The 13,591-nt window shown below is 39.2% G+C and overlaps 1 protein-coding gene across 1 annotated transcript; it reads left to right on the top strand.

Annotated features, from left to right (window-relative positions):
• The first annotated feature begins 4,065 nt into the window (after nucleotides 1–4,065).
• On the top strand, nucleotides 4,066–6,539 carry LOC147619481 (uncharacterized). The gene is made up of 3 exons (XM_086773165.1): nucleotides 4,066–4,241; nucleotides 5,337–5,598; nucleotides 5,716–6,539. Exons 2-3 carry the CDS (start codon nucleotides 5,382–5,384, stop codon nucleotides 6,030–6,032), a joined length of 534 nt encoding a protein of 177 aa, XP_086629291.1. The 5' UTR covers nucleotides 4,066–4,241; nucleotides 5,337–5,381; the 3' UTR covers nucleotides 6,033–6,539.
• The last annotated feature ends 7,052 nt before the right edge of the window (nucleotides 6,540–13,591 follow it).

Here is a 13,591-nt window from a genome sequence, read left to right as displayed (position 1 = left end):
ACGTAGTTACTCACTACTAATAAAATTAAATCCTCGAGTGAAAGATACTCTAGATCAACATTTTAAATTACCGAACCACAATACATGAGTATCGAGGTACTCATAAATATGTTGACGTTGCTCAAATCGAGGGACCGATTTGTTCGATGGTATGGAATAAGCAAGGAGAGTGGAGTAACTTAAAAAGTTACACATCACTAGTCCTAGTGAGTTGTCAAGGTCATCTGTAGTTTGATGATCCCCTCTACCTATCAGATAACATTCAATTTTGCAAGCCCTGGCATTTAATCCGTAGTGATTATGAGTTTGGTGTGAGATATGGTTATGAAGTTCTTACAAGAGTACTCGTTTATTTGCTTGTCATTGATTATAGCTTGGTAGAGATTGCCACCTGTGATGGGTAGGTAGCTTTGCCGCTATAATGAGGAGGCAGCAAATAATGTTCTCATAGTTATACTTCATACCAACACCAAATAGGGATAGGATGAAATTCCTAAGTTTATCATCACGAAGTACTATGATGTTTGCATCTCTCTCTCTCTCTCTCTCTCTCTCTCTCTCTCTCTCTTATTTGTATCGAGACTGAAAGGCTACTAAGCTTTGTAATAGATTGAGTAAGCATTGGGACAAGTGATGGTTTTGCAAAAGAGCATAAAAGTGCACAATCACAACACATTCCAAGTATTGCATCCTACATGAGGTTAAAGTGTGTATAGTACTTTGAATTTAATTGGTGTCCCACATGTATAACTTAAACTAAGAATCATTTTTGAGCTCATAACAAATCATTTGTAGGCCTTTGAATAGGAAAGTTGGATATCGAGGGCATAATCTCGTTGTCATTTTAGCTTAAACTTTGAAATTTTTACTTGATTTTTAAGAGTGTGCTACAATAGTTTTACAACTCTTTCACAACAATGGCTAGTATTCTAAATTTTCTTGTTCTCTAAAACTATTTGTGCTCCTCCCTACAATCTAACAATTTCTCTTGGGCATGGCATGCTAGACTAACTAACATCAACTACATATAAGAGCCAATGATTTGTCACGTTACATGCTAAGAGACATATCTAGGCTTATTGAATGCAATTCCTCATCAAGTTGGTGTGATTAGAGCATGAGAATCCTCTAATGGAAAGCGTGTGAAAAGTCTAGAGGCTAGCTCTTTAAGGGTTAATAATTTTCATACCACATGATTTTTGAATTGAGTATGATTGATAGCCCAATTCCATAAGTTTTCTCCTCGCCCATCACTTTGAATGGCAATTCCACAAGTCTTCTCCTTAGCCTTGAATTTGAAGGGCAGCCCAAATTTTTTTATGTAAAGAGCTCATTCATTTTTTTGTGAAGAGATACTACTATTTTTTTTAAATTGTATCTTTTAAATTTTTTCTATGCTTCTTTTGACTAGGTAGTTACCGGCATGCCTAGGTAGCACCCAACATGCATTGGAAGCTACCCGCCGGCATGCTAATGTATAGGCCTAATGTATAGGCCTCATGTATAGCTCTCTAAATACTATGCATAAAGACTTATGGCTAATGCGTAAGCCTCATGTATAAGCTTTATACATGAGCCTTATGCATGAGGCTTTGTGCACAAGTTCCAGCCTCATGCGCATATGGCTAATGCATATGGCCACCTCTTGAGAGATGTATAGCTCTCTAAAGACTATGCATATGGCCATATCCATATGTCTCATGCATATGACCACCTCTTGAGAGATACATAGCTCTCTAAAGACTATGCATAGAGAATTATGACATGCATAGCTCTCTAAAGACTATGCATAAGATTTATGTCCTAGCCTCATTCATGAGGCTAAGGCATATGGCCACCTCTTGAGAGAAGAATAGCTCTCAAAAGGCTATCCATAGAGTATGGAAAAAATAACAAACCCTAATCTTAAAAGCCCTAAAACTTACAAACCCTATAACATGTAAAAGCATAAGAGAATAAACATACAAGAAAGAGAGCTTTATGTCCTAGCCTTATGAGCATATGGCTAATGCATATGGCCACCTCTTGAGAGATGCGTAGCTCTTTAAAATAAAGACTATGCATAGAGGCTATGACATGCATAGCTCTCTAAAGACTATGCATAAGATTTATGTCCTAGCCTCATTCATGAGGCTAAGGCATATGGCCACCTCTTGAGAGAAGCATAGCTCTCAAAAGGCTATCCATAGAGCATGGAAAAAATAACAAACCCTAATCTTAAAAGCCCTAAAACTTACAAACCATATAACATGTAAAAGTATAAGAGAAGAAACATACAAGAAAGAGATCTCTTACCTTGTGAGGCTTGTATGTGTTGAAAACCTACAAAATCAAACCAAATTAAGAAAAAAATATTAATAAACAAACCCTAATCTTAAAAGCCCTAAAACTTACAAGCCCTATAACAATGTAAAAGCATAAAAGAAGAAACATAGAAGAAAGAGATCTCTTACCTTGTGAGGCTTTAATGAAGAGCTCTTAATTAGAGAAAAAGAAAAAGGGAAAATACTCTTAATATGGTTAAGGTTTAATAAGAAGGAAAAAAGAAGAAAAGAAAAACTTAAAAGAGAGGAAAGAAAGGAAAATACTCACAAGAAAGCTTTCATGGAAAGCTTGTTTGCATAGGAGATGAGGGAAAAGAGAAGACATACCTTGTTTGAGCTTGAGGAGGATAGGGTAGGAGAGGTAGAAGTGATAGATTAGACATAAAGCTGCAAAAAAACTCAGAGTACCAAGTTTAGTGCATTCAAAAGATAAAAACGACGCGATGATAAAAAAGCAGAATATTTTTACAGTATAGCAGTGTTTTTCGTTGCTAAAAACGCTCCTCAACAGCGCTTTTTCACTGCTAAGCTGCAAAAAAAACTCCCCCGACATTTTCCTTCCGAAAACGCGACAAAACGCTGATGTGCTCCCGATGTGTTGTAGTAACATTTCAATGGAATTGTGGAGGGAAAGGAAAGTGTCATCAACAATGGTAAAGAACTTGTCTAGCCTACCCCGTCCGTGTCTATGGGAGTTAGCATTAACAGAGTTATGCCAAAAGAGTATTGTATCAATATAGGGGTCCAATAGGCGAAGTCTCTCAATCAAGTCACTCCAAGCTCCTACATCCTAACACAAAGGATATCCTATTTGCCATCATGAAGTCTAATATGAAGAGATTTCACACAATGTAGATCCCCATCAAGATAATAGAGCTAATGGAAGAGTGGATGCCATTCTAGAGAGCAATGCTAAAAGCTGAACCACTGGGGCTCTAACCTGGAGTTAGATGAAAAGATAAAGTTGGAGAGATCTTAATACCTAGGATAGCACCATCCCTACAATTAGTAAAGATCCGATTAAGAGATTTGAGCATGTCTTCGAGACTAGAGGCTGGTAATTTTCAGCTTTCAAGGTTAATGACATTACAAGAGAGGCGTGTTGCTCCTAGCCATACTTTCGATGTAATGGGTTTAGAAAAATTATTATACCCCGTCATGATATTTTGACTTCGTTTTCCCATTCTGCATTGCGAGCGAAACTTTTCCAACTTGTGCAATTGGATGCACAGTATCCTCACATGTTTTCAATCTACCGTGTGCTATACGCATGCAAGACTAGTTTTGAGGCTTAGGGAAGCTTGGAACTAGGCAGGCTGATTGACGAGCTGAGTTTATGTATATGGATGAGTGTGTGTGTGTGTGTAGGGTATACATTGAGAGAGAGAGAGAGAGAGAGAGAGAGAGGAGTGTGTGTGTGTAGGGTATACATTGAGAGAGAGAGAGAGAGAGAGAGAGAGAGAGAGGTATTAACGTAGGTAGAATGCAACACGAGGGCATATATGACCAACGGCGGGACTTGAACTTGGGTGGATCTACTTTCTAAGGGCCCTCGCACTAGCCAATCTGCCCCACTTGTGGGTGGTAGAAAGGTAGTGCGAGGGTCCTCTTTTATTACACACACACATTGAGAGAGAGAGAGGACTTTTTTAGGATGGACGGTTGGATCTTCTTAAGATTTAGGGTTAGATGTAAATAAAGAGCGGATGCTCAAGAGGAGAAGGCAGTGTGTGAAGAGACCTGCGTGTGGCGGCTTGGTGTGAATGCAGGCCTTTGCATGGGAGTTTTTCCCTCTGCAAGACCGCTCTCCTCTTCGGATGCAAACAGCAAAAACAAGCTCGCCGATTTGTCAGTCAGAACAAGAAGCGAAGCTAACAGAGTTTCGAGCAAGCAGGAGCGATTTTGTCTACAGAACAGGTTTTCTTTACACTGTCTTTTGGCTTTCCTCCTTCCCCCGCCCCGCCCCGCCCCGCCCCGCCGTGCCCATCCATATTCCCGCAAAATGAACGGGTGCGATTGGAGAAACTTGGGTCCATAGTATCAACCTATGATCGAAACAGCGTTCAATCAGAAAAACGCTTCGTAGATTCTTGCCCTGCAGTCTTTTACAACTGTTTTTGTTTTTTCTTTAACCCACATCAAATCTGTTAACCCACAAATCGTGTGGCGCTCTGTTTTCTTAAATTTCTATAAATGCGTGTAACTAAAAATATATGTTAGCCTATGATTTCTTGTCAATTTTAAGGTTAATTTGTATTTTTGAGACATGAATAGTGTGTCATTATACTTAATTCGCACGAATGCTCATGTATGTGCAGTACATTTTGACCTGTACATCTGCTTGTGTATAATGTATGCAATGATTATCGTGTACGGTGAGGTTTGATTTTGCACCTACGTACAATGTATGCAATGATACCTGTGTATGGTTTCCCACGTATGTACATGTTCTTATGTACAGTGTATGCAATGATTCCTATGTATGGGATTCGACTGCCCTGCATGTACATGTGCTTATGTACAGTGTATGCAATGATTCCTATGTATGGGATTTGATTGCCTCGCATGTACATGTGCTTATGTACAATGTATGCGATGATTCTCATGTATGAATGTCTGCAATGCATGTATATAGATGGAGTTCAATTTCCACATGTGTACATTCTCTTATATACAATGTATGCATTTCATGTGATGTTACATTTTCGTATATGCAAACACTGTAATGCTACACCCTGGATTGCTTGCACATGCCTTGCATTCTGGGATCAGTCTTCTGGCATAAGGTCGTGGATTTGTATTAATATGTTCATGCTATTGCACAAAGATATCATATATACATTCATTTCCGAAATATGATTAGGTTCATTTGGGCATAGATGTGTAAATACGAATGCATGTACAGGAGATATATATGCATGCTTGTATTCTGTAACATGTAAGTAAGCATTTATGTTGAAGAGTGTTTGTCATGTATGCCCATGTGTAAGCAGTTGAGGTTCTTTGATGCAGATTGTTTTTACACTAAGAAGATCGGAAAGAGTAAATTTCCTGCCAATGACTAGCCACCTGAAAAAGGAGAACAAATTGCAGGGATGCTTCAGTCAGGAGTTATTTAATCCAATGGAGAAATACCTTGAAAAGAATCCCTATTGTTCATCACAGGTCATTTTTGACAGTGGCTATGTAGGAGATGGAGTGTCAGGTTCTCCAGAGAAAGAATTGATTGTAGATAATCAGACTACTGCTATGGGGGGTCTTACTCCTGCTCCAGGTTCTTCTCTCATCCTTGGTTTTCTTTATTTTATTTTGATGAAAAAGTAATGATGGGTTTTTGTGCTATTTGACTTGGGTTTTCAATGTTTTGTCTTTGAACGGTTTTGAGCTGCAGGTACATGTGAGGATAAATTCAGCAATCCAGTAACTTTCAGCATTGTGCCGCATGAAGAGAAGCCTGCCACAAATTTCACTGCACAGAAGAAAAGAAAGCGATCGGCTGCAGACCCCCCCAACGAAGAGAGTGATGATTTTAAGTCACAGCTGTTTTCCATGCTGGATACCAGCAGCCAGGTTCTGACAGCCCATGTGGAATCACAGAGTGTTAACAGTCAGCTGGATAGAAACCAGAGAAAAGAGCATGCAGAAAGCCTAGTGGGTGTACTTGGCAAACTTACAGATGCTCTGGGGAAGATAGCGGAGAGACTCTAAGATGTTAGCGTACACTTAGAAAAGATAGTTAATCAAGGGCTTCCTTTAGCTGCTCCAGTTTGATTGTAAAATGCCCAAATGTGCATCTTGGGGATGATTTTCACAAGTGCTCTTTTGATTTAATTATGTAACTCCCTTAATGCTTGAAAGGGTTGCTCGAAAGCTTGTGTGTATATGTAAACTGTGTAAATCATGAAGCAACGCAAAGGAAGTTGAAAGCACGTGCACTCTTGTGTGTGCCAGGCTTGAGCTGCCTTCATGCCTTCTGTTACCATCAAGCTTAGGTATGCAGGAGCTTTTATAGCTACTTGCTTTATTTGGGTATGCAGCAGCATTTAAACATGTTTGCTTTATGTGGTGGCATTTATCGCCACCTTTACAAGTTCCCAGCAAGCAAATGATCCTCACCATGATCTACTGTCTTCATACTCTGGTACATGCATGTTACAGAGCAACTCACACTCCAGACGTAATGATAACATCATGCAATGCATCTTTTTGCCTCTATTTTGCAAATTTTATAATTTACTTCCTCTCCTCCCTTTATTTCTTTCATGATGTGTGGTTGTCTGTCCGTCTTGGTTTGAAGGAAATGAACCAATTTTTAAAAGCTATCTTCCATATTTCCTATGCTTTAAAACTCTTGCACTTCCTAATTAATATGCAAAAGAAAAGCAGAAGCCCGGAAAAAGAGATTGGAAAATTAAGACGATCACACTGCAAGCCCTGATCCTTGGCATTGGGAGTGATTAATCTAGTTTATCACACTCATCGGGCATGTGTTTATCGGACTTTTGTAAATACATGTGAAAAGTTAGGGCCAAAGCATATGCCTCAGGAGGATTTATGTTGGGACACTCCATCCCATAGACCAAGGATTCATATATATACCTATGCTTAGTACATTAAACTTTATTTAGCATATGAAGGTTCTCTAGACACTTTTTATTCTGTGAATCATATCACATCTCCTGCTGGGCAAGGTGGTACTAAGCCACAAGCTAGAGCCTGTAGTTCTTTTAGAATGAGACTTCACAAGCCATGGGTATTTGTACTCCTGAAGTTCAGGGTCTGATACAGACTTTGAATATTAAACAAAGGGCATTTGGGTCTGCTCTTTTCGCTTCTAAGATGCTTTGACCGAGACAATCACAAATTTTCCCAAGTGGAGATAAAACCCTAAACCTCAAAGTTTGAAGCCTCAGCAAATCGTGCAAATTGGTGAGTAATTCTGAATTCTTGCCTTGTTGGGTAAGGCACCATGGACACTCATGCAATGGGTGGCTCTTTTGATGCTTTCTTCCATGCATGTGAATTCACTGCTTTCTGCATGCATTCTCCTACCCCAAAATTATACACAGTGAGCAATGAAAACAAAATTTGGGGATAAATAGTTCACGTGTAATAACTTCTGGAAATGGTTTTGAAAAACGTTAGCATGTGGAATAAACAATGTGAATTGATGTAGAAGATGAGGGGTGAACACTTCAAATGTCACTTCGAAGTCATCCTTCAAATAAGATTTCAAAGTTGCTCTTCATTTTAAGAGAATGTGGAATACCACAACGTGCTATCACACCATCAAAAATTCAATTCACATGAATAGTGTTAACTTCTTGTGAAAGGATTCTCTCCACTGCCAAAGCTTGCTTAGTATAACCATCTCATGGTAATGGTAACTAATTGGTTGCATTAGATGCCAAGGTCCGAACCCTGTAACTGCTCATTGGCACGCCAAGGTGTTACCACTCATGGTAGAGCCTACTAGCATCAATCATGGATGGTCTCTTTCAACTTCTCAACAAATTCAGGTAAATGCAAAAGATCCTTACACAAATCTATTGGGAGTAAAGAATGCTAAAGGCGAACAATACCGGTGGTTTCCTTTAGCTTCTCAAAAAACTCGAGTCAATGCAGATGATCCTTTCACAAATATATTGGGAGTGGTGAATGCTAAACAGTTAGCAACACATGAATATGCTACAATATATACAGCATGAGCTTTCCCCACCAGTACAAGGATATTTATATACAATACTGAGAACAGTGTTCAGGACATTTTTTTGGAGGAAACATACACATTCACCATTGGCTTTCATTAAACCGACAAATCAAGCAATAAAGGCATACACTTTTCCATAAATCCTTTTGGATGTAAATCTAATCGGCTGATTCCGAAATCCAACCGGCTAGATGATAAGCTGAGGCACACATTTCCCGAACAAATCTTAGAGCCATGTGGATCCTTAATGCCATCCTTATGATGCAACAACATAATGAGTCATAGGCACATAAAAATTTCATAAGGCAGGAAAAAAAAAACACTCAGAGCCAAAGAAGCTCCGGGGCGCGAAAACCCCGCATCAAGAGCAACAAAATGGTAAGATTAAGCGATGATGATAGAGGCACATAGCTCATTCTCCCAAGGTCAACAGGAAGTAGAACTTGGAGGAATGAATGCTTGATAAGCTTCATAGATGTACATTAGGAGCTAGAAGGTAAACATATGATGGGCAAGGGGCAAAATCTTGGTAACATTTGAGCTGAGAGGAGCTCAAGGCAGCCCAGCCTGTGGAATAGCAGCTGAAGAGAGTCCAGATACATACCATAATGAAGAGGCATACAGTTGAACCTTGAATATATATGGGGATGAGCTAAGAGCGGGGGACGAACATGATGATGGAGGCGCCGATGACGGCCGTGGCGCCGCCCACACAGTCCCAGAGGTCGGGCTTGTCGCCGTCGACGGCCCAGCCCCAGAGGAGGGAGAGCAGGACGAAGAAGCCACCGTAGGCGGCGTAGGTGCGCCCGAAGTCCTGTTGTTGGAAGGTTGCGATGACGCCGTAGGCCACTAACAGCACGCTGCCCAGCACTAGGTACACCCACAGCCTACCCTCCCTCCGCCACTTCCACACTAGCCAGCCACCACCTATCTCGCACACCCCCGCCGCCACAAACAGGAACACTGCCAGCACCGCCTCCGATGCCGAGTACTCCATCGTCTCCCCCTCCCCTCTCTCTCTCTCTCTCTCTCTCTCAGATCTGCTACACACCCTTATAAAAATTTCAAAATTTCAAGCCTCCAATGCCCTTCCCTTTAAAATAAAAGAAATTTAGAATTTTTTTAAAATATATGAGCCCCATTAAAATAAAAGAATTTGCTCCCCCAATAAACTATTTTTTTAAAAATTGCAAAAATTCCCATTGTGTAAATGGTCTCCTGCTTGTTCAAAAAGAAAAGGGTTTAGTTTTGTTTTGATCGACTTTTCTTTTTTTGAATTAGCTAGAAGAACACCACCACCCACAACCACTTGCAGAGCAAAGAATTGAACCCTTAACCTCACGACTCTTCACGACTTCCAACTTTTCCACTGCACTAGCTCATGGTTGGCTTTGATCAGCTTTGTGTGAGAGTGTTAGTGTAGTGTTTTATCTTTTGTCAGTTTGTGACAACAACTGCACTATGCACCAATGGTTTGAACTTTTTTGGCTCAAAATTTATAACTAAATTTAGAAACTCGATCATCTCTACTTGCTTCACATAATTTAAAATAATAATAATATCATGTAAAAAGCACTTTTTATATGCTAATTGCTAACTGAGTGAAACATAAAAAGTAGGTAAAGTTGTAAAGACAAAATATTGGGCAACATGCAATAGATTTTTAATATTATTTTTTTTACTTTAAGATTTTTTAATAATCATAATTTTGGGAAAAAAAAGCTTAACATGAATGGCCTCTTTTACACTTTTATGAATTCTCACATAATTGAACTAACACAAGCCACTACTCCTTAGACTAGATGTAATTTTTAAAATCTCATAAGTTACATCTATGCAAATTTTTTGAATAATATACAATTATCTTATGGGTTAAAATAGAAAATCCGTACTTTGGAAAGAGATCCACCAAGTGGAATATAGTCAAATGTGTCACATAATTCTTTTTCCTATGAGATATTAAACTATTAAAAATATGTAAAGTCATTTTAAAAAATCAGTAATCATATTGAAATAAGCATGATAGTTGCTAGAAATTTAGTATTAAATTGTTTAACACTATCCTTTTTTTATGTAGGTATGACAATAACCATGCCCAAAAAAAAGTTCAAAACTTAGAAATTTAGTAATTCACATAGCAAAATAACTATAGTTTTAAACTGTGATCATGCTACATAAGAGTCTTTTTTTGTTGAAATCATAATCATTACATTAAATAAGCACTAGTATGTAATTAGTGCTCAATCCAACTTGACACAATCAATACATTAAATAAGCACTAGTACATCATTAATGCTTAATCCAACTTGACACAAGTTGCAAAATGTGTTTGCAAATGCGAGAGTTGTTTTATCATCACTTCTAAATTTGGAAAAAATCCAAATCTAAACTTAAACATTTGTTGAGTCATTTAATGAGAGCCATTACTTTTCAAAAGAATGTGCCACTCATGCTACTATGTAGTGTTTTTATTATAGACAATAATTATACTATTCATACAATAAATAGCAAACATATCTACAACAAATCTGTTATTATAGGTGTATATTTTATCATATTTTTTATGAATTAATAATCATACAAAAATATTTTTAATTTAATTTATGCAGGTGTTTTCGTCATTTTGTGCAAAAATTTTGACAGTGCAGTTTTCTGCAAAAAACAGGCATACTTATTCTATTGTGGACCGTGCTACATAGCACAAGTTGTTTTCTGTTCAGTCTTTGCTTCATTATAGGTAGCTTTTGCATCAGTTTCAGTCAGTGGCCATGGCTGATAACAACAATGATGTATTTCGCATGTTGTCTGCTGATGACAAATTGGATGGAGACAGCAACTACCCACTTTGGGCATACATAATGCAGCATGTTTTGGTTGCAAAAGGAGTGTGGAACATTGTGCAGGGTATGGATGTACGTCCAGGTTCTGTGGATGTAGGATCTGTTGAGGATGTTGCAAGTTCTAGCAGCTCTACTGTTGCTGCTGTTTTACCCACTGTTGGAACAAGCTCGTTGTTGGGATGGTAAAGATGCGCAGGCTCATGCCTTGATTGCACTTTCTGTCAAACGTAACATCACTCCACATATTCATTCAGCTAAAATAGCAAAACAGGCTTGGGATATTCTAGCTGGTTTGTATGCAGGTCGTAACGAGGCAAAAATCTCTTACCTGCGTAAAGAGATAGAATCGAAGATTATGCAGGAAGAGGATGACATGAATGTTTTTCTTGCTGAGATTAAAGATCTCAAGGAACAGTTGATTTCTGCAGGTGAGATTATTCCTGATCATTCTCTTGTGCAAACTGTTCTTGATGCTTTACCTGAGTCATATCAGACTTTTGCTTCCACGTGGAGACTTGTTACTGAGGACAGGCCTGATGTTGTCAAGTATGATACTTTAGTCAACAAGCTCTTGCAAGAAGCACAGTCCAGGCAAAACAAGGCTAGGCAGCGTGTAGTTGATCAAGCATTTGTTGATGCCCAGCAGAGAAGAAGTGGTTAGGCAGTCCCTTCCACTATTTCTTCTCCTATTAGTAGGTCTGCAACTTCTTCTCCTTCCGCAGGTAGCAACAATAGGTCTGAGAAAGCTCTTGATAAAGGCAAGAAAAAAATCAGGTGTAACTATTGTAAGGCAACTGATCATGTCATTAAGAATTGCCCTAAGCTAAAGGCTAAAGAGGCAAAGAAGAAAGAGTCAAATGTAGCCACAATAGTGGATGCTTCTACAAATGCAGATTCTGCAAATGTTGTGCAGGATACAGAATGGGCGTTTAGCGTGTATTGCCACAGTATGACCCAACTGTACATGATGCATGTTTGGCACTTTTTGTTGACTCTGATGTATGGTATTTTGACAGTGGTGCTACAAAGCATATTACCTCGCATCGTGATATGTTCACTTGTCTTGAGGCTGTCCCTAATGGGAATACTGTCACATGTGCCAATAATGCTTCTTACCCAATGAAGGGCATTGGTAAAATTATGCTTACTGCTGCAAATGGCAGCGCTTTCACACTTTCAGATGCTTTGTATGTGCCAGGGATAAAGAACAATCTATTGTCTGTCTCTGCGCTTGCTAGACTTGGACTTGTAGTCAAATTTGTGGATGACAGATGTACTGTTCATGACTTGACTTCTGGTGATACGATTATTGCATCTGGCACCTTGTTTCGTGGGTTGTATAGGCTCAATTCTTATGACAAGTGTGTGGAAGATTCAGCAAATGCAGTTTCTGATGAAAAGGCAGTTTCAGATGCAAAACTATGGCATGCTCGTTTGGTCATCTGAACTTTGCTAGTTTGTTGCGTTTGCAGAAATTTGATATGATTGCTTCATTGCTGCCCCCTCTTGAGGCACCATTAAAACATGTTTGTGAAGGTTGTATTTTGGGCAAAATGCAGCGTTCTGCGTTTCTTCCAAAGGATGGTTCTGTGCGGGCCACTCGCAAATTGCAACTTGTACATAGTGATGTATGTGGGCCTATGCAAACTCCATCATTTGGTAAACACTTGTACTTCGTGACTTTCATTGATGATTACTCAAGGCATGCATGGGTATATCCACTGAAGGCAAAGTCCGAAGTGTTTTTGTGCTTCAAACAGTTTTTGCTTATGGTTGAAAATGTATCCAATTGTACTGTGGCCACCCTCCGTTCTGATTAAGGGGGAGAGTACATGTCTAAAGAGTTTGATGCATTTCTGGCTAGTCGTGGGATAAAACACTAATGTACAGTGCCGTATATCCCTCAGCAAAATGGTGTTGCTGAGAGGAAAAACAGGTCACTTATGGAGATGGCACGATGTATGGTCAAGAGCCAAGCTTTGCCACATACGTTTTGGCTTGAGGCTGTCATGTGTGCTGCATATGTACTCAATAGGTGTCCCACTAAGGCCTTGCAGTCTGTTACTCCATACGAAGCTTGGCATGGCAGGAAGCCTTCTATTGGTCACTTGCATGTCTTTGGTTGCTTGGCCTATGCTTTAGTGCCTGTGCAACAACGTAGAAAATTGGATGATAAGACTGTCAAATGCATTTTTGTTGGTTACAGTGCTGAGAGCAAGGGTTACAGATTGTATCATCCGCAGTCAAAGCGTATCTTGATTAGTCGAGATGTTGTTTTTGTGGAAGATGTTGTGCAGCCTTTGTTATCATGTACCAAAGAGACAGGTGTGAGCTCACGGGATGTATTTGATAAGTTGTTGCCTGTGTTTACAGGTGGAAATTCAAATGTAAGTCCTAATGAGGCAAATATTCAGATTTCAAATGACATCATAGATCAACCTATTTCTGATGCAGATTTACAGGATGTAATTTATGAGGATAGGGCTGAAAATGAGCAGAGGCTAGTATGCCTAAATGGCTGGTGCAAACCTTGCATGATAGTAAAATTGATGCACCTATTTCTAGTCGTACTCGTTCAGGTTTTCAGCATGCCTCTTATGCATTTGATTGTTATGCTTTAGCTGTGTCTAGTATGTGTGAAGAGGAAGAACCTCTTTCATTTGATGAAGCACAAAAATCAGAAAATTGGTTGGCTGCAATGCAAAGTGAATATGATG

Source organism: Cibotium barometz, chromosome 33 (assembly GCF_041138505.1).
Source record: "Cibotium barometz isolate CiBa-2024 chromosome 33, ASM4113850v1, whole genome shotgun sequence".
NCBI classification, from domain to species: Eukaryota; Viridiplantae; Streptophyta; class Polypodiopsida; order Cyatheales; family Cibotiaceae; genus Cibotium; species Cibotium barometz.
The sequence above is the reverse complement of the archived record's forward strand: the minus strand, read 5'-3'. Positions and strand labels throughout refer to the sequence as shown.

Excerpts from the sequence above, each read along its gene's own strand:
- LOC147619481 (XM_086773165.1), top strand. The coding sequence starts at position 5,382 with ATGACTAGCCACCTGAAAAAGGAGAACAAATTGCAGGGATGCTTCAGT. Across the intron at positions 5,599-5,715 it reads GGGTCTTACTCCTGCTCCAG|GTACATGTGAGGATAAATTC; the intron begins GTTCTTCTCTCA and ends TTTGAGCTGCAG.